This window comes from Galeopterus variegatus, unplaced genomic scaffold (assembly GCF_000696425.1).
Source record: "Galeopterus variegatus unplaced genomic scaffold, G_variegatus-3.0.2 Scaffold551, whole genome shotgun sequence".
Lineage (NCBI taxonomy): Eukaryota > Metazoa > Chordata > Mammalia > Dermoptera > Cynocephalidae > Galeopterus > Galeopterus variegatus.
In genome coordinates this window covers 524,417-545,258 of record NW_007726662.1, presented here as the reverse complement: position 1 = coordinate 545,258, position 20,842 = coordinate 524,417, and the positions used below count along the sequence as shown (strand labels likewise).

The window sequence follows — 20,842 nt, the reverse complement described above, 5'->3', positions numbered from 1 at the left end:
CTTTTTGTCTTTTTTCATGACCGGTAACGGGATCGCAACCCTCGGTGTCGCACCCGTACCGTGACCGGCAACAGGATCGCAACCCTTGGTGTCGCGCCCGCACCGTGCTCAGCCAGTGAGCGGACCAGTCTCTATATAGGATCCGAACCCTCAGCGGGAGCGCCGCCCTCTACCAAGTGCGCCACCGGGCCGGCCCCAATCCTGCCAGCTTTAGATTGAGTGTTACTGTGGAGAATCACCCGGATGAGCTAAGGGTTCTCAGCACCTGGTGGGATACTCATAGCTCTGCAGAGAACCGTCCTCCCAGCAGGATATATTTCAAAGCTGAGTAGATTTCCATCCAAACAACAAAATTTTAAGTAACCCTGATCAAACTTTATACTCTTTACTGTAGCCCAGGGAAAAAACAAACAAAAAAGACCTGAGAAATTAAAAAGATAATACTTTAAGGTTTAAAAAAAATGATATGGAGAAGAAATCAGGTAAGGATCCAGTAAGACAAACATCTTCCAGTACTGGGGAAGGTGACCTCAGATGTGAAAAGCAAAAGATGTTCTCGTCTGTATGACAAGTAGGTGATGGAGGATTATTAATCACCTGAGGAACTGATTAGCTTGCACATCTTGTTACCACAGACAATGAGTAAATGATTTCCTACAAAGACCAACTCACCTGTCCTTAGCAATAGCAAACAGATCATCTTCATCATCCTCCTCAAAGAGACTGGTCTTTTTCACAGCCTTGGCTTCCTGGCCCTGTACAGTCCCAGAGTTCCTGAGTTCTGCTTTAGACCTGCTGTCAGATGCTGAGTTGGTCTGCGAAGCCGTAATATTCCACTGGTCCTTAAAGCATAAAACATGTATTAAAAATCCAGTGGCAATTTAGATTATGGAACATGAGGAGTACAATAAAATTTACATTTGTTAAACTATTATATTTACACTAAGTATTATACTGTGTCACTCTTGAAGAAAGCTCATGTTGAAGGCTTTTCTTTAAACTCAAACCTAGATAGCTGGGTTCTCTGACCTCACTGACCTTATACCTTCCTTCTCCACCACTGCCACCGTATTTCTCCCCTCTGTAGTTCTGTCCTGTGTTAGGATGAGGGAACTTGTCTAGGAGGATAATATTTTAATTTAAAAATCCTAAAGCAGACTGCAAAAAAAATGAATAAAAAGCTCATGCAATACACATGTACAAAAGACACAACGAAAGCCACTAGTGATCCTTTTACCATGGAAGTCTGAATCCAGCCTTTAGGAAGCACGAAAGGAAATAGCCAGGCTATGCTTGCTCCTTCTAATCAAGGAACTCCTGAGCACTTGCTCAAGTGGAGCTTTGCTCTCTGGAGTCTAGAGCTTTGCAAATCACAGCGGGGTCCACGAGCCAGCAGCAGAATCTCAGGCCACCCCAGACTTTCTGAATCAGAACCTACCTTTCACAGGGTCCTCAGGTGATTTCTTCACACATTAAGGTTTGAGACATGCTCCTCTAGAGCAGTGATGCTCAGCAGTGACTATACACTAGAATCCACTAAAGAGCTTTAAAAAATTCTAGTGCTGAGGCCATACCCCAAATCAATTAATACTGAATCGCCAGCAGTGGGATCCACTATTAGTGCACTTTAAAGTTCTCCAGGCGATCCCAACGGCAGCCAAGGTTGAGAGTCTCTATACTATTTTTTTTTTGGGGGGGGGGGGGCGAGGGGCGGCTGGCTGGTAAGGGGATCAGAATCGTTGACCTTGATGAGCTAACCAGCTAGCCCCAAGAGTCTCTATTCTAGAACTCTGTGTGTCCTTTTCCTCCCAGCTTTAACTAATGTTTATTTTCCCTGCACTCCATAATACTCTGATATGAACAATTCCACTGATGACTGGCTTTGACTACAGGGCAAGCATCCACTAACAATGCTAAAAATAAAAATATGGATAGTCTATCATAAACACACATTTAAGCAGAAAAGGCATTTATGTTGTGTCATTTTAAGTTGCTTTCACAATAAAAATATGAACATGTCTATGATTTACCTATCCACCTCATATCCTCAAAACTTGCCTACGATGTTAAAATAAAGAGCAAATATAAGTTTTTTTTTTTTTTTTTTTTTGTCTTTTTCCATGACCGGCAACGGATTGCAACCCTCAGTGTCGCGCCCATACCGGACCGGGACCAGCAACGGGATCGCAACCCTCAGTGTTGCGCCCGCCCCTCGCTCAGCCAGTGAGCGGCTGGTCTGTATGTGGGATCCGAACCCTCGGCGGGAGCGTCGCCATGCTCCCAAGCGGCGCACTGTAGCAGTGCGCCACCGGGCCAGCCCAAATATAAGTATTTTTAATGGTCAGGATTTTTAACATCATTACATTCAAAGTCTTAATCTGCACAGCTTAATCTGAACAGTGGCTAAACCATATTCACTACTGATTCTGCTAATATATATCCAGATCACAAATAGAAATATTGTTAAGTCTCCTACAAAAAAGGAGTTAAATTTGAAAAGGGATACTCCCTACCATGTCTGGCTATAGTTCTAGATTAGTGAAAAACAGTAGTCATTTAACAAAATAATATATGGCTGATAGGGTACAGGACACGCCATCCCAAAATATGGCACCCTGGCATCTGAGAAAACAGAAGCAGAAAGGTCTCTCGGGGCCGACCCAGTGGCGCACTCGGTAGAGTGCGGCGCTTGGGAGCGCAGCGCCACTCCCACCGAGGGTTGGGATCCCATATAGAGACTGGTCCGCTCACTGGTTGAGCGCAGTGCGGGCGCGACACCGAGGGTTGTGATCCCGTTACCGGTCACGAGAAAAGACAAAAAGGAGAAAAAAAAAAAAAAAGAAAGGTCTCTCGATCTTCTTGTCTGGAATAGATCATAAGACCGTCATTCCAGAGGTGCCCTCTCTGTACCCAGAAAAATGTTATCTCTAAATACATAAGAACAAACAGGCCTTGCTAAGTTACCCCAGTTTATCACCATCAGATCACATACCTTTTGTCCAATCACGCTTCTCCACAACTATCCACTTCTTCATTAGACTCAGCATAAGATCTACACAGGTTTCCCAGTTTCTCTGTGTCTTCATTTCTGCCTTATCTTACAAAATATTAACTTACCTTAAATAAACTTGTATGCTTTTCTCTCCAACAAGCGGAGAAATCTTTTCTCTCCAACAAGGCCTAAATCATTTGGATTACCATATACTACAATTTGGGGGCCACACTATTCCTAACCACTTTGAAAAGATTAACCTTTAATAATATTACACTAAATATCTTCAAGAAAAGCCAATCGTAAACATTGTCTTTCGTGACTGAACTTCACTAGATGTAAGATAGGTAGAAAACGAAAATGTTTAGGATAGCTGTACTCCCAAATCCCATCAAGTAATCTCCTCTTCTTTAGAAGAGACCTCAACGCACCTCCTCATCACTGCTGAACAATGAGGCAGATGTTTTCTTTTTGGAGAACTCAGAGGGTTTTGCTTTCTCTTGCTTCTGAGTTTGTAGAGATGATGTCTGCTTCTTAGCAGCTGTAGCCCCAAAAAGATTATCCTAGAAAAACAGATGGCAGAAAGGTATGACAACTTTATATGTTCAAAACAGAAAATGTAAGAGGTTCTCCCATATCCCACTGTTAGGGCGTTGTCTCCAGTCAGGTACAGAATAGAACACCTTTGGACAAAAAAATCACAAAATGCTAGTAAATCCCACTCTACAGCCTTTTCTAACATCACTCTCTAAGCACAGAAGGGAAACAGATCACCACAGAACTTGAAGGCAGAGCAGCTGGGAGGAGCAGGAGGGAGGACAATGTGACAATAAGGTCGCGCAAGTCCAAGGAGGAACTGTGCCCGCTGCAGTCCTCCTGTGGTGCCCCTCTGCTCACTGGGGGATTGGGGACACTGCTGCCTGCGGTGGGCATGAAAGCCTCTGCCACAGCCAGAACTTACACCTCTTCCTGCGAAATACAAACCAGAGCAAAGGAGAGGACGAGGGGGCTTCCCCCACTCTTTTACTGCTAAGAAAGACACATGACTGGGACGGTTAGTTTTAAAGAGACAATACAAAGGTAATAGTTTACTACATAAAATCACTGGTGGACTAAGAGCTGATTCTTAATGGTTCAATGGCAGATGCCCATTCTTGACTAGTCAAGCACTCCAAAAGAATCTATTAAGGGACTTTTTTAAGGTAACGGGAATAAGACCATCAGAGGGCCTGAGCCTCAGTTAGGATGGAAAAAGACTCTTAACCATACACTACAGCAGGCAAACAGTCCCGAAATGTAAGTGTGCTGAAAGGAGCCTTCAAGGAGAGTGTGCTAAGCAGGAAAGGCCAGGAAAATGATGAGCGGGTGCCCAATGGAGATGCTAATGACAAGAGCCAACATTACTGTGTGCCAGGCACTGTGCCAAGGGCTTTAAGTTGGTTGTAGCTGTCACAACAACCCTATTCACTGCTAAGCCACATGCGATTATGAAAGGATACTATTTACCCAAGGTCTCTTGTTTGTAAGAGAAGTGGAGAAGGGATATAAACCAGCGGTCTGGTGCCAACGCCTATGAGCTCAGCCACCACGCACTACTATACTGCATAAGCATAAAGGTTTGGTTTATCTTCCCTCTTATTTCTGTCCCCCACTTTGATGTCTCCATGCGGGGTGGGAAACAAAGCCAAGGTCAGGACATGGCCACCTTCCATAAGAACTGGGTCAAGAGTCAAATGTCCTCCCCACTGTACACCTAGGAAAACTTAAGAAAGGAGTCACTGAAATAAAAACAGAAATAGTTTTGTATATAAGCCTCAGGTGGTCTGACTACTTCCCTACCACCTCTTTCTACGTCTGAGCCTCTGGCTATAAAGCTACATCAACAACAGTTTTCTACTAATCTAAAAGCTGCTCATCTAGTGTTGCAATAACAATGTTTACCTCTTCGTCTTCATCATCAAAAAGGCAGGCCGATGTGGAGAGTCTGCGAGGCAGGAGAGGTGCTCCTTTTGACTTACTCATATTTTGGGAAGAAAACAAATCCTGTTGGATGGAGATTACAACTTCTGGTTAACACGATATATCAGTTTTTAAGATATCAGGTCAATATAAAACACTAACAACTACGACAGGATGGCTGAAGGAGGCTCAGAGTACTTAAAGGGACAGGCCAGAGTCTGTCCTGGGTGTGTGTGGCACAATCTCTTGATGTTTAAGGAAGAGGACAGCCACAGGAACGACAAGTGACCTCGCTGGAGACCACAGGCTTCTATACTCCCACCTGAATGACAAAGGCAGGAGAATGTTTTCCAATCAATGTCCTACCATGCTAAAAAAAAAATAAATAAATAAGGATGATTTCCTTCTTCTGTTTAAAGAATCAGAGAGAATAAACAGATTCAAAAATGGAAACAGAGGTTAGATTCCCAAATTGCTGAGTCTACAACTGTTTTATTTAATAAAACCCCTCTCTCCTAAGAGTATGATATTAAATTTTTATTTAAAAAGTGTCCCAGTCTACTTGAGTCATAGCTATGAGTTGTTGCAAACCAGGAAAAGATCTGCTAGTTCTGAAGAAATTTTCAAAATGTGATAACATGCCAGTCTATACTACAAAGATTTTCAAATCAAACTACATGAAGGAGAAACATAAAATAGGACAACTATCCCCTTGGGAAGAAAAACTTCAACATACAAGAGCTAAACAATTAAATAGGACAAGAACATATTTTCTAACACCTCTTCAGATAACTTTTAAAATCACAGAGTCGAAGTCTACTCAAACACAGACCTAATGAGCTCATTAACAGAGAGGAGCTCTTCTCAGCACAGCGGTTTCCGCCCATGCTCCATGGGGATCTGTTTAGGTAGAACAGGCCACATGGGGAGCTCAAGGCTTCTGGTGCCCCTCCTGCATTTCACACATTAGCAAAAGAAAGGGCTCTAGTTGCTTTCAGAAAACAAAAGTAAGCCAAACCAAAGAACAAAGACAAATTTCAACACCACAGTCCAGAACCCTTAACTAAATACATTTCTTGGTACTGGAAAAGAAGACATTTCTATTACCTCAAGCATGTCCCCCCAAATTACTTATTCCTTCTGGTTCAAAGCTCTACCTCCTAGACTGCCCTGTTTCACGTCATGTGGAAGAATCCCGACAACATTCAATGAAAACCTTCACCCTGTGATGATGCATGTGGGGCAAAGCCTTTGGTGGTATTTTGAATCACGTCTGCACATTCATCTACGCTCCCACCATCAAGAAGTACAGTCTATGGGCCCCTCCCCTCAAGCCAGGGCGGGCCTTTGAGACAAATGCAGCAGAAGGAAAACCTCCGACTCCCAGGGCTGGGTTTTAAAAGGCGATACAGCCTGCCCAGCTCTCTCTTGGGATTCTCACTTGGAGCCTGGGCCACCACATAAGAGGCTCAGCTTCCCTGAAGCTGCCATGCTGGGAGACCACACAGAGACACAGATGGACACCCAGGAGTCCCAGATGGGTGAAAGGCACTAGATGTGTGAGTGTGATGATTCTTAGCCCAGCCACCTTCAGACATGAGAGATCTCAGTGACAACCACATGGCTGAGCCCAGGCAACCTCTGGAACCATATGAGACAACAAAACTACCAGTGTTCTAATCCGCTACATTTTGGAGTGATTTGTTTCATGGCAACAAATAACCAGAACACCTCCTAAGTCATAGAAATTGCTCACATTTGGTTTATCCATGTCATCGACAATTATTGGATAGCTTAGTACATGCCAAGCACTGTATTAGGGACAAGGTGTTAGGGACATGAGCAGGGAACAAACCATCCCTGCCCTCATGGAGTTTATTCTAGACAATGAATAGTAAATACGTACTGCCACCTGGTGACACGTGCTGTGGTGAACAATAAAACAGAAAAGAGAAACAGGAGAGCAGTGTGGTGTGTGCCGGCAGACAGACTATTAGTTGTAGGTTGTCAGGGGAGGCCTCACAGACAACTGGAAGACTGAGGAAGAAACCAACCAGATTCTGGGAAAAGTGTTCCATGGAGGGGCAAGAGCCAGCACAAAGACCCCGAAGTGTCATACACTTGCCAATGAGGCCAGGCGGGTACAGAAGGTGACGAGTAGGCAGCATTAGGATAAGACAGGGTGTGGGCCCCGTCACGCTGTATCTCAGGGGTCAGGGGTTTGACTTAACTGGACTCTGGTTAATTGCTATCTTCTATTCCTATCCTCAATGAAATAAATGTAAGCCTCAAAGGTACTACTTATAGCAAGGGCAGTCACTCTACTTCCAAAGAGTCACATTCTCTCATCCTGGCTCTGAGTGCAAAGTCCAGCCCTGAGAGCTTCACCTGGAGCCCATGTTTCCTTGAAATTACACATAAACTTCTACCATGACCACATTTGTTTCTGTGAAGGGGATTTACTACTTCCCATTATGTTCTCACATAGATCTCCGGATCCCCTAAACAGCTAGCCTAAAATTTGGTCTAAAAAGACCTAAGTGTGAGTCAGAAAAAGCAGGGAAGCCCCTGAGGGCCGGCTCTGATGAGCCTGGAAGGACGAGGCAGCCTGGGAACCAGGGCTGCCCATAACTGGGGACCGGTCACAACAGATGAAAGACTGTGCCAGAGTACACGTCACGATGGCATTAAGCCCACGATTTAGTTAGTGAGACTGTCAGTAAAGGAAGCGGCACACTCATTTACACTGTTCTGGTATAAGCGCCTCATTGTGTTATGGACCAATAAAAAGACTGAATTTTGAGCATCTGAAAGAGAGAGTGTTTTCTTCCCAGGAAATGCAACAGGGCCAGACCCCAAGGTGAAAAGTCTTGTACACGTATTGCTTTCTAAAGACCATATGTTCTCCAGAAATTATTTTCAAAGAAATAACTGAAGTACTTAATAAAAAGTCTTATACCTCTAATGAGAAAAACCCAATTCAGAAATTGCTTCTAGGGGCTGGCTGGTTGGCTCAGTTGGTTAAAGCTCAGCCTTACAACACCAAGGTCACGGTTTTGGATCCCTTTACCAGTCAGCCACCAAAAAAGAGAAAAAAAGAAAGCGCTTCCAGTGTCATATCTGTAGACTAATTCCTAGAACAAAGTAAAAGAATTCCGTACCTCAGAGTCCTCCTCATCCGAAAATAAGCCTTTTCGAGTCTTTGTTTCTGACAAGGGCTTGAGATTTTTGCTGGAAGGTAGAGTAATCTTTGTTGGGGGGGAGAAAAGAAAAATTGAGGATTAACAAATAAGATACCTGGAAATGAGGGTATATTCAATCATTCATTCAGAAAGTGTACTGAGTCTCTGCTACGATGAGGCACCAAGCCATGCACCTGGGCAATAAAGATGCCGTGGACTTGGGCATGTATAAAGTTCACACAAAGAATAAATCCAAACAGAGAGGTACCATGAGAAAGAATTTAAAAGCTGGCATGAGTTAAGGAAGAGGAAAGCAGCAGTCCCATGAGAAAGTAAATGCAGCTCGGGCATACCGGAGAGCGGGACAGACAGCCTATGTCACACAGTGCACAGAGGGGACATGTGCAATCACAGACCACAGGCTGCCCCAAGAGCCTGAATGCAGGGACTGAGATGCTCAGCAGGGGAAAGTCAGGGTTTCACAGCAAGGACATGACATGATGAGACATGCTTTAGAAAGAGGAGGGTTCAAGCTGTGCAGGAGAGCAGAGGAAGGGACAACAGCCAGAGGAGCTTAAAGACCAACAGGGACACAGCCCACTGGCCAAATACAGGTCAATTTGAGCATCAAAATAAAAATAAAGGTGGTAATGGATTGTAATACATTGAATAAAGAATCCATGATCCCACAGCAATACTAAATAGAAGGGAAGGAAGAGGAGAGAAAGTTCTTCTGTTTAGTAAAATACTGGCTGATAAATGCAGAGAAAATACAGAATTATAAAAATATCCTTCTGTACCTCCCAACAGAAGAACTGGTTCAGGAAAAGATCATTTATGGTTGTTAAAACCAGAGCAAAAGACTGGTAGAGAACAGGATATTCACATAAACTATCACCTTAGAGATCAACTTAATAATGACAGAAGAGAACGGGGCATTTTTCCAGCAAGCAGTGTGGTGGTTGCCATTTTAACCAAGTGACCAAACCCCATCACCACCAGGAGACAGTGGGCCTGATGTGTCTCAAGAGGTGACACGACAGGACGTGCACACCTTGCCTGCCTGTACCCTTGCCAACAGTGCTTAATTTGAACCTAATCCTAGGAAGACAAACAGGCAAACTCACAAAGTGACACCTACAAGACAACTGCCTGGCTGTGCAGATAAAAAACAAACAGATGTTGGGGGCATTGTTTTAGATTAAAAGGAAACCAAAGAGACAGGACAACCAAATGCAATGCAGAAACACTGCCTGGATCCTGGATTTCTATTTTTAAAAAATGCTATAAATGACATTTTGGGGACAAGAGAGGAAATTAGAATATGGACTGTATATGCAATAATCTTAATTCAGTATTATATACCTTGGGTGTGATTTTACAAAGACATTTTGTGGCAAACAAGTAATTTGAATATGGTTCTATAATAGGAATACTGTTAATCTCACAGCTGTTGAAAATGGCATTTTGGTTATATGGGAGTCTTTTCAGAAATGCTTAATGAAGTATTTTAGGGGCAAAATGTCAGGATGACTACAATGTACTTGCAAATAGTTAAGGAAAAAACTATATATACAGAAAGGTTCACATACATAACTGCTGAATCTGAGTGTTAGTTATTTGGGTGTTCATTGGACTCTTCTTTCAACTTTATGCTTGAAGTTCTTCAATATGAACATGAAAGAGAACAATGCTGCCCTCTGGGTTCCAGACCAGCTAATAATTATGCCCAAGATCAACACTCTTCTGTTCATCCTTCCCTCCTGCTCACCGTTTTTTCTGCCCTTGCTTTATTTTCATCTGTCTGATTCACAGTAGCTTCCGGCGAAGCTGCTTTTTCTTTGAACAGATCTTCTTCCTCATCGTCAAAGATCGTGGCAGTGGATTTCACTTTGTCTTTAAAAAGACACCACAGCATAAAATTACACTAAGATCAAAGACCCCACCACAAAATTCACAGATTAAAATTTCTTCCCTCCCAAAAAAACAAATAGAGCAGGTATGCTATTTCTTGATCAGTTATAAAGAAATAGTAAATGGAACTACACTCTTCCCTTGGAATTTTCCAAAGAGCACAACAGCAGCTCAAATAAAGCATGGGACAGTTTAACCATTTGGCTGACACACTTATCCAAGCAGCAGCATCCTATGCTTAGAGTAGTTTGACTTAAAAGGTAAAAAGAGGGCCGGCCCGGTGGCGCACTCGGTAGAGGGCGGCACTTGGGAGCGCGGCGGCGCTCCCGCCGAGGGTTCGGATCCCATATAGAGACCGGTCTGCTCACTGCTTGAGTGCGGTGTGGGCACAACACCGAGGGTTGCGATCCCGTTACTGGTCACGATCCCGTTACCGGTCACGAAAAAAGACAAAAAGGAGAAAAAAAAAAAAAAAGGTAAAAAGAGACTTATAGAAAGAAAGATCGTTTAAGAGGGCCACAAGTCAACCATTTTGAGAAGTGAGGGTTGGCTCCTGCTTTTAAAAAATCAAACTATACAGAAACAGATAAAAGCAAATACTGAAATCCACCATAACTCACCATCTGCCCACCCAAACAAGACAAACTTTGGGAACAGTTTGGTATACATGCATCTAATTCCCCCCAAGGACACACTAATGTATTAACTTTAGTTATTCACAAATATGGCTATAAATTATAAGACAGTTTCAACGATGTCTTACCATTTGCATTTTCCACGTAATGTATCTAGGAAATCTTCCCAAGTTAACTTGCATAAACCTTGTTCTTTTTAACAGCTTCCACTGAATGGAAGGACCATAACTTACTCTACTGATGAACATTTGGGTGGTTTCCAAACTTTCACTACAAGCACTGCTGCACTGAATGAGGCATGTGTCACTGAAATGAGGGCACTGACTCATGAATGTCCCAAGAGACCAGCAGTTGTCTAAGAAAGCAGCATCAACTTATTTGTGATTCTAAATCAGTTCTCAAAGATATCCACAAAGGAAGAGCCCTTGGGAGCCTAGGGAGGCGCTCCAACCTTCACTCACTGGCGTTTAGGTCTGCCCAGATCTAAGTGTGTTATGCATCCATTTGCACTCTTTCTAAAATAACTAGGCTCTCACTTCCCCTCACACTTCTGCATCTCTCGTTACTTTCTCCACACAACACTGGAAAAGTGCAGATGGCCTGCTTCTAAACGCGTCCTGGCTCCAACTATTCCTTATGCCATCCTTCCCTTTTTCAAGTTGCTGGAAACAGTGTGCACCTTTTATTTTCTGGAAAAGCACCCAATGAATCTTGCTACTCCAGGTGTGATACACAGACCAGCAAGCTCTGCCCACCAGGGAACTTGTTAGAAATGTAGACTCTTAGGCCCCACCCTAGATGCACTGAATCAGAATCTTCATTTTGACAAGAGCCCCTGGGAAATTCATCTGCACATTAAAGAACAAATGATTTAGAGGAATGACTTCATGAATATATTGATTTAAATATGAGAGCCAAAGTGGCCAAGTGCTGAAAACCCTGTGACACAAGGAAAGGTCAAGGATACTTGGGCTTCTAGGCAGACAGAAGCTGGGAACTAAACAAAACAGTTTGCATGTGACATTCTGCTCAAACAATTTATGCAGGCTGCTGGAAAGTATGATTAAAACTTTCTCTGTAATTCCAAAGGTCAGAAGTAGAAATTCTGAGCAGAAATTATAGGGGAAAAGCTTTCAGCTCTCTGTAAGGAAGATAATCTTAGTAATTAGTATTCAGAGTAGAAAAGATTGGTTCATATGGGCTGGCCTGTGGCTCACTCAGAGAGCATGGTGCTGATAACACCTAGTCAAGGGTTAAGATCCCCTTACCGGTCATCATTTAAAAAAAAAAAAAAAAAAGATTGGTTCATAAAATAGAGATCTCCAAGACATCATAACTATTTAAGTACAGATGAGACAACTCAATGACAGAAATGCTCAAGAAGGGATTCTGGTACAGCAAGAGATATGGAACTATGGGAGCTTATGTCTTTCTTAATTTTAGGTCAACATTCTTTTTCTGGCTAAATTCCCAGAAATAGATGCTGGAACAGGTACCTGTCTTGGAAGGTTTGCGGCAGGATGTTGTGAAAAAGTCGTCCTCCTCCTCCTCATCATCATCGAAGAGACCACCTGGAGGGAGGGATGGGCTTTTCACTGGAGGGGGCTGCTCGAGTTTCTGGGGCTCCTTCAGTGATGGAGTGGTGGTGGTGCTAAACACATCAGTGTCCCCTGTGGATGGAGGGACAGGACAGCCACAGCTATGAGCTACCGTGGGCCTCTTGACTTCATGGAAAAAACAGCGCCACCCACCAAAAACTTTTATTTTTGGTTCATCCACAAAACACGATAACATTAACCCAATAACCTCCATCCGTTATAGAGTGTCTATAACGGTCTACAACTGCTATAGAGTGTCCCACAACGCAGAATCACCTGGTCACTCAAACACAAACAAGTCCAAGGCCACTGATTTCTAAGCGAATATGAGCTAAAATCAGTAAATGAACTATTACTAGAAGCAGTTCAATGCCCTCTGAAGTTCCCAGGTACTTCCTACTCTCCATCTTTAGAAGATGATAATTTTTAAAAAGCTAGTCTTTAGACGACAAAAAAGTATTTATATAGTTTTTAAAAACAAACCCTAAATTATGTTACCTAAAAATACAGAAACAGCTCCTGCTGGGATTTTCTTTCGAGGTTTGGAGGATGAAGACTCTAGAATGAGAAAGAAAGGGATAACCACTTCACAAAATAAATAGCTTTCCTTGTTAAACCCGCTTCCTGAAATATGTGCACCATAACCCACAGCTAATAGGAGACCGTTTAAAACTAATTTTGCCTAAATGAGCCATTTAAAATTCCTTAGTTATCTTCTTCTCTATTGACGTCATGACTTTTGTCTTGGGTGAACAAGACCTAAGCTGTGACTCCTGTGGACGATGGCCACAGACTTCGATCAAACATGCAGCGGGGCAAGGGAGGTGGGAGCCTGGCAGGAGGGGGGCAGGGCAGAGTGAGCAGGGCACCCAGAAACAGTTCCGACCACCAATCCAGCATAAGAACAAACAAGTGAAAAAGAGCAGCAAAAACTCCAACACACCAGTGAAAACATGAAGATGGTAAGACCACACAGGGAAACTAGGCAAGTCACCACCACCAAAAAGTGGAGAGTAGCAAGTGGGGACAGCCGAGTGAGCCGACATCGGGGAGCACAAGGGGAGGGGGCTTCACATCTGAGGACGTGTGGCCTGGGAGACTGAGTCGCTTAAAACAACTAATTCCCAACTCCCAAGAACTACCATAAACCTATTGGAATAAAACTGTAGGTTTTAAAAAAAAATTTTGTGCTTTTTAAAACTCCACAGATGATTTTAGTGCATACTGGGTCGGAGAATTACTGATCTTCATCTAATGTACAGAATGTTAGGAATGTTTCCTTAAATTAAAAATACCGTGGGGAGAAGGCAGGCCTTGGTTCCATCTCTGGCTTTTTCTGGTAGGAAGGCCTATCCATTTTGCCAGATGACCATGGGTGAGGTCTAAATGGGGAGAGGTAAAGATGGGGACAGTCTTGCCAGACGACTCTGTGAGGAGGGCAGGAGACAGCTCCAAAGCCCTTCCTTGGCTTCATTAGGCCAGGAGCTCCACTGTGCAGAGGGGCCACTAGAGTCTGTGAAGAGCTGGCTGGAAACTCAGGGAGGCAGAGGAGTTGGCTCAGCCTGGGCGTGTGCCCAGCTACAGCCTGAAGCTGCCTCTGCCACCAGTAAGAAGGCTGGAAGACCTGGCAGGGTGGGAGAGTTCCCAGGGGGGACTGAAGGCATGCAAGGAGTCCTGCTTCTTCTCCCCTGCCCTGACCTCCTTTTACCTCTCCAGACTTGGACAATCAAGGAGAAAAAGGGTATGATGTATCACTTGGGTCCCATTCTAGCCAGAATCACCAAAGTGGATTCTGAGGCCTCAGGCCTTAGACCTGGTGGGACTGGACACACCACTGAAGTCAAAGCCAGGCCAAGAGCCCAGGTGTCCCTCACCCCTACCAGACCTGGTGCCTTGATGCCCCCAACCCAGCTGGGACAGAATAGAGAAAGGTCTTGGCTTCCTCTCTTCTCACTTCCTTGGGCTCCTGAATTCATTTGCTCCTAAGTCTTGTTAACTCCTTTTCTCTTTTGGTGTTTTCTTGCCTTCCCTTTCTCTTATGTCTCCACCTCTCTTTCTCTGTGTCTTTCTTGCTGTCTGTGTTCCTCTTCCTTCTCTCATCCTCAATTTCTCTCTGTCCATTTGGGCCTCCTCCCCACCTCCCACGCTCCTATTCCCTCCCTCCTTGGTCTCCTTTTCAATATGCCAAACCAATTTTGGACCAAGCACATTTAATAAGAATAAAACAAAAGACTCATAATAAAAAGAACGTTTCTGAAAAAAACAAAAAGTTTGAAAAAAATTGTTGAGTCAAAAAGTCAAACAACAAAGAAATTAAGATTTCTTGGGGGAAAAAAAATTAAAAATACCCTCAACAATGCTATAAAGTACTTTTCCCATTTGGCTTTTAATGAATTCTCTCCTTAAAAAGAGGCATAAAATTGTGATGTGGGTTTACAGATGGCACTCTGTTTTTCTATAACATGAACTAGTGCAGATGAACTGCTTTTAACCAGACCAAGGCAAAAACAGCTTCCTGCTTAACAAAGACATGAGGCTTGGGAACAACTTCAGGGGTTCCTTCTGCTAATGGGAAAGAAACAATTTTGGAACTCTGTTCATGAAGAAGCAGGTTGGCCCAGATCCCAGCTTACCTTCACTAATAGAGGCTTGGGCTTGCCGATCCTGGCGGGCATCCCTGAAGAGGTCACTCTGGTTGGAAAAAGGTACAAAGAATTCAAAAAGATAGGGGACCCCTTACTGGTGAGCCCCCCCAAAATAGTAGGGGAAGATGTAGCTGCATTTGAGGATTTCTAAGGAAAAGTAGCCCTATAAAATTTAAAGCTCCATATTTACTGTTCTGCCAGAAAATAAGTTGCAGAAAGTAAAGACTATGGCAAAATCAGACCCTTAAATAATTTAGAGATTCAGAAAAAAATTCAGGATTTTTTTTGGCGGCTGGCCAATATGGATGTCCAGGAATTAAATTCAAAGATATAAGAGACAATAGATAAGGTAAGAATAATCTCACATCCTCTTCTCTACTGGTGAAGGACATCAGTATCCAGTGTTTCTCACTCTGTGATTCCAGGTTCAAAATGTCCAAAAATAAATAAATAAAAGTAGAAGCAGCTTCCAGTAGAGAGCCACTTTTCTCCCACTAAAGGACAAAAATGTCCTTTTCTCCCTGTGGGCCCATGACACACCTACAGAAGCTGTGACCAGTGACTCACCTCCTCGTCCTCATCATCAAAAAGTCCCTTCCCACCACTGAACAGGCCACCTCTAGAGCCAAACGGTGAGAAGTCTTCATCGGTCAGCTTAGGGGGTGCGAATAAGTTACCTTCATCATCTAGCAAACAGAAAGCAATGTTTTGCAGAGAGCGTTAAAGATGGGTTTGGAACCTGAGTTCCCAGGGTTAACCCCCACAACACACGCAAAACTGGCACGGAGTTTATTTAAGCATATTTAACAAGAAGTATTGAGGGGCAGTCTGATGAATGTCAAACAAAACCCCACTGAACCCCTCAAAAGGCTCTCTGGGCTCCCATCTCAAGTCTGGAACAGACAATGAATTCTTTAGGCAATCCCCCTTCATCTGATCTTACTTATTTCAAAGAAAGTATATGGTTCAATTGTCACATTCAAGACTCATCGCCCCAAGAATGCTGAACAAGGACATGTACACTAAACGAAGAGATCTGCGGATTGACACAGGGACGAGGGAAATGGAAAGGGCACTACTATCTAATATAAAGGGTCTGAGATTCTTTATTGAAAGAAATGCTACAGATCTGTAGTTTCTATACTTCTAGAGAATTCTACAAAGACCAGTAACGATCAATCTAAAATCTAAAAATTCAAATCTTTTCAGGACATTTTTACTCCACACCCATCTCTCTTCCCAGCACCTCAAAACACGCTTTTGGATGCTTTGAAAAAGTGAATGGAGAGAGACCCCACTAAGTAGCACTTTATGTAGAGCACGGTGTTGTAACACCACAGTCAAGGGTTCGGATCCCCATACTGGCCGGTCACCAAAAAAAGTAAAATAAAATAGCACTTTATGAATTATGTAAACAACATTCCCGAGCCAAAAGGCTCCTAAGGAAACAGAACTGAAGGACAAGGCTCACCATCTGAAGGAGTTCTTTCCTTCTCTTTCAAGGTTTTCCGTGTTTTTGCTTCTCCTGAGGATAAGGCTTGAAGAATATTTCAGTTTTAACAACACTTGGTCCACATTTAGTCTACAGATACTGGTTCTTTACATATCCGTTATCCTCATGCATCAGAAACCAAGAGCCATCCATTCAACTTGTATCCCAGCTCTACCAGAACACGTAACCCAGTGCCTTTCCGATAGTAAGCACTCAAGTGTCTCTTTGTAAAACAGACGGCTTCCGTTTACACCCCAAGGTTGTGTGCATTCTTGACTATATCAGGACTGAACTTGTTGAAAGAATTATTCTGATATCTTTCTACCCTGTTAAATAACTGGCGTATACTGTATAGTTTATTTTTATTTATTCAAGATATAAGAGTGAATATTGAGCCAGCGATTCTTATTCTGGTGCCCATGGTTCTCTGGGATACCCATTAATCACCTGGAATTGTATGTAAATTGTTATAATGACATGTACATGTGGATTTTTCCTGTGGGGTCTACAGAGTTCAGTTATCAAAAGGAGTCTATAAACCAAAAGAACAACGACAATTTAAGTCTCTTGTGCCTTAGAAATTAAAAAGGGAAATTGCCCTTTATGAAACCAGCAGAGGATCTGGCACCTCACTGACCGCCCCATTAACTTGTGTCTACGGCTCACCTGTCTGCTCCTCTTCAACTCGGCTCATGGCATCCCCTTTGATCCGAGCCACCAGCTCATCAGCAAACGACGTAGGTCTACTTCTTTTCTAGAGGCAAAAGAGACCAAAACAATCACTTTCAGGGCTGTTGGGTTAGCTCAGTTGATTAGAGTGCGGTGCTGATAATACAAGGTCAAGGGTTTGGATATCCTTACCAGCCAGCCTCCAAAAAAAAAGTCACTTCTTTTGTAACAAACTAGTGCAATTTGGGACACCTAATAAAATTATGCAAAGAAACTCAACTGACAGAAAATAGGGTTTAATTAAATGAATTTAAACATAAGCACCCTCTACAGATGACCCAAGTAACAAGACTCATAGAGCATTCCTTCAAAGGGTGATGCTCTTTATTTCTTATGTTTTTAACACTGCAATTTAATACTTGAAAATCTAGATTTAAAAACCTGGCATAAGGTGCTTGAGTGGAGAGGGAGGAGCAACAAGGTCTTAAAACTCTGGAACTGAATATATTCTGAATGATCTGACTGGGAAAATTGTAACATTTAAAGAAGAAAGTGGTACTTGTAAGGCAATTTGGGATACTTACCATTATTTTCAAAAGTGTAAACAAAATGACAGATATGGTGTAAAACGAGATAGCTACAAAAATACACGACAATAAAAGGAATGTGTCCTAGGTACCATTTCTAAAGCCTGGCCAAGTGATAGCAACTACAGTCCTTCTTACAGGTCTAACATGTTCTTCAACATTCTCAATGTCTTCTTCCTCCTTTTCAGAGTCAGCAAAAAGGTCACAGCCATCATCATCCTCTTCTTCATCACTCATGTGCACATTGTGCTAAGAGTACAGAACACCAAATTAGAATGATTAGACACAGTCATCAAGCTGAAAAGGAGACACTGTCACTGAGCCTTTAGGATCCTCCCTCAAAAGATAACAGCTTTTTAAAACAATGATGATGATGATGATGATGATGTAGCAGATTTTGAAGCGGTACATGTGCTGGAACAAATAGCACACAAGACTTACTTGGAATCTAAATAAATTATTTATTTATTTATTTATTTTTCCTTTTTGTCTTTTTTCGTGACCAGTAACAGGATCGCAACCCTCAGTGTCGCACCCGTACCGCGACCGGCAATGGGATCTCAACCCTCGGTGTCGCGCCCGCACCGCGCTCAACCAGTGAGCGGACCGGTCTCTATATGGGATCCGAACCCTCGGCGGGAGCGCTGCCGCACTCCCAAGCGCCGCACTCAACGGAATGCGCCACCGGGCCGGCCCAATAATTTATTTTTTAATAAGAACATAAAGGAAAGAATATAAGAGCAAAATACTAAGTATTACAAGACACACTCCCAGATCGTAATACCAGTTACCTCTGGAGATTATGCAGAGAAGATGAGGATTGAAGGGCTCAAACTTAGCCTTATCCACTAGTTTCTAACTTTTCTGAAGGTAGCCACTGATATGTATAACTTGAATAGTTAAAAAAAATTTTTAGTGTGCAAATTAATAAACTGTGCCAGACACCATGCTAAAAGTACTTAATTGTCTAATTTAGTCCTTACAACTCTGAGGCTCACTGTGGCACACAAAACCAGTCTATCTTTAACAATAAAAACAAATGAGTAAGCCAAGGCTTTTAATCACTATATTATACTATTTGAAAAACTGTCTGTATTTATGAATCTTATAGTAAATTCTATAGAAATAAATATCCTCTGAAGAAAAGATGATTATTAAAATTTTAGAGACAAACCACATTTATGAATGCAACCAAGATAACACAAATACCAATGAAAAAGTACAAAACCCTTCATGTTATAGTTGTAAATTTTTGAGAAAAAATATTTCCCAGTTAGGCAATTGAAATGCAAGTTGACATAATCTCAATATATCACTATAAATACATTACTGTAGCAAAAAAATTAGCTAAAATCATCACCCCAGCTGATTGTAGGAAAATCAATGTTAATGAGACTATAGGAAAATCAATATACTTGATCTGTAATTCAGAACACCCGTCAGACAGGAGTATCAAGAGCCATTAACATAACTCTACACCACCTTATTTCTAAGAAACTAACCGAAGTAAAGATTTCTATGTATGAAAATATTAAATATAGCAATATTTCAAAAATAAAACTCCAGAAATAAACTATTTCCCTTGTACATTTAGAGACTATGACATTATCATATATCAGCATGTTTAAAAATATAGTTTACAAAGCAAATTACAAAGACTATCTTAAATGACAAGGAAACACTATGACATGGTAACATAAAAAAGCAGAAAATAAAATGTGCATATTATGAAAAGAATATGCCCTTAGATAGATATACAAAGATTAAGGTGGCAGTACTATGATGGTAGGATTAGAAGATTTTCATCTTGTGAGCGTTCATCAACGTTACCGTCATCAATGTAAAACAGGGGAAGGGGATTCGTGTGAAATCGTTCAGTTCGGGTGACTTGGCCTTCTTTTAGAGGCTCTGTTTCCCAATTTTATTTTTTACATCTTTGTTTTCTAAGAAAAATGATGATAACTTTTAAAGTAAAATTGGAGAAAAATATACAAAGAAGGTAGTTAACCTAAATACATGACGTACTTAAAGGAAAATTAGTTATAAACATGAAAAAATCCTAACTTTGTCATAAATTATTTGAAAGTAATTTTACTATACTGTATATGTTATGCTTCAATTAAAATTGAAAATAAAATCACTTAAGCACATGAGCCTTACCCGGTTTTGATCATTGTCACTATGACTGGCAAAATCTTCATCTGACTCCTTTAGGGGAAAAGAAAGGTTTTGTTGTTAACACAAACTTTATTTACTTAGATGCACAGAAATGGTTTCAGGTCTACGTCTCTGGGACAAGTTGACTCTATGTCAAATTGAAGAAAAGCTCTGATACTCTGTCTCTTTGTACTGACTACTAGTCGTCTTAAGTACCAAGGTGCAGATATGGTAGATGGTGGCAATACTGCAAAGAGTTGTTCTGGTTAACTTGTAATTTTTGTGGTTTATTTAAACACTACTAACAATTTGTTCATATCTGAACTTTCAGCTTTAACCTTTGGATTTAAAGAGTTGCACATTTAATTAGGTAAATTATCAAAACTCAAAACTCAGTTTGTGTTACTTTACATTTTAGACTTGGCTCTGCATTCCATCGAGGTAGGATAACTATTTCATCAGGCCCAAGAAGGCAACATCAGTATTTGCTATCAGCAATTTGCTAAAGAGCTACATCAATAGCTAAAAACAAAGGATTCAGCTAATGACCATCTGTTATAGCAAGGTTACTTAAGAAGAGCTTATTTCCTACTGCTAAGTTTTTTGTATGGAGGGCTGGAGGAAGGAGGGCCAGGGAGGGGAGCTGCAGAAAGTGGGATGAATGAGAAAAGAGGGACACGCACACAAAACTGACTCCTTCTAAAAATCTTACACTCAAGGGCTATCCTTTATAGTGCCTCTGCCCTTTGCAACAACAAATATTCCATCTAAGGGAACAACTCCAGATACATCTGTGGTCGAGGCCCACAGACCCTGAAACCCTAGGCCAGGGGCAGATCATGGTCTGTGGGTATAAAAACGCTGGAGGTGGCAGAGCTAAAACATAAGTGTATGCACTAAGAAGCATCCTCTGCCCTAGAAGGATTTATAGTTAAAAATTTTAAATGTCTATTTTTTTCCCTAGAATTATTCAAAGTTAGCACAAACTCAAAGACTATAACTCAGGCAGAGA

General features: G+C 42.0%; 1 protein-coding gene across 6 annotated transcripts in view; it reads right to left on the bottom strand.

The window, feature by feature from the left end:
* Positions 1 to 20,842, bottom strand: part of LOC103588323 (WASH complex subunit FAM21-like) — a 66,365-nt gene that overhangs the window by 26,658 nt on the left and 18,865 nt on the right. For 5 of the 6 annotated variants that reach the window (XM_008569996.1, XM_008569998.1, XM_008570002.1 and 2 more), the window contains exons 6-18: positions 19,834 to 19,881; positions 17,812 to 17,922; positions 17,084 to 17,171; positions 16,397 to 16,462; positions 15,493 to 15,611; positions 14,914 to 14,971; positions 12,779 to 12,838; positions 12,179 to 12,352; positions 9,905 to 10,029; positions 8,113 to 8,199; positions 4,934 to 5,035; positions 3,424 to 3,555; positions 673 to 842 (exon numbers count right to left, since the gene is read on the bottom strand). In XM_008569996.1, coding sequence (XP_008568218.1) covers positions 673 to 842; positions 3,424 to 3,555; positions 4,934 to 5,035; positions 8,113 to 8,199; positions 9,905 to 10,029; positions 12,179 to 12,352; positions 12,779 to 12,838; positions 14,914 to 14,971; positions 15,493 to 15,611; positions 16,397 to 16,462; positions 17,084 to 17,171; positions 17,812 to 17,922; positions 19,834 to 19,881 — 1,340 coding nt within the window. The remainder of the gene's footprint in view (positions 1 to 672; positions 843 to 3,423; positions 3,556 to 4,933; positions 5,036 to 8,112; positions 8,200 to 9,904; positions 10,030 to 12,178; positions 12,353 to 12,778; positions 12,839 to 14,913; positions 14,972 to 15,492; positions 15,612 to 16,396; positions 16,463 to 17,083; positions 17,172 to 17,811; positions 17,923 to 19,833; positions 19,882 to 20,842) is intronic. The other variant, XM_008569997.1, reaches the window with a different exon arrangement.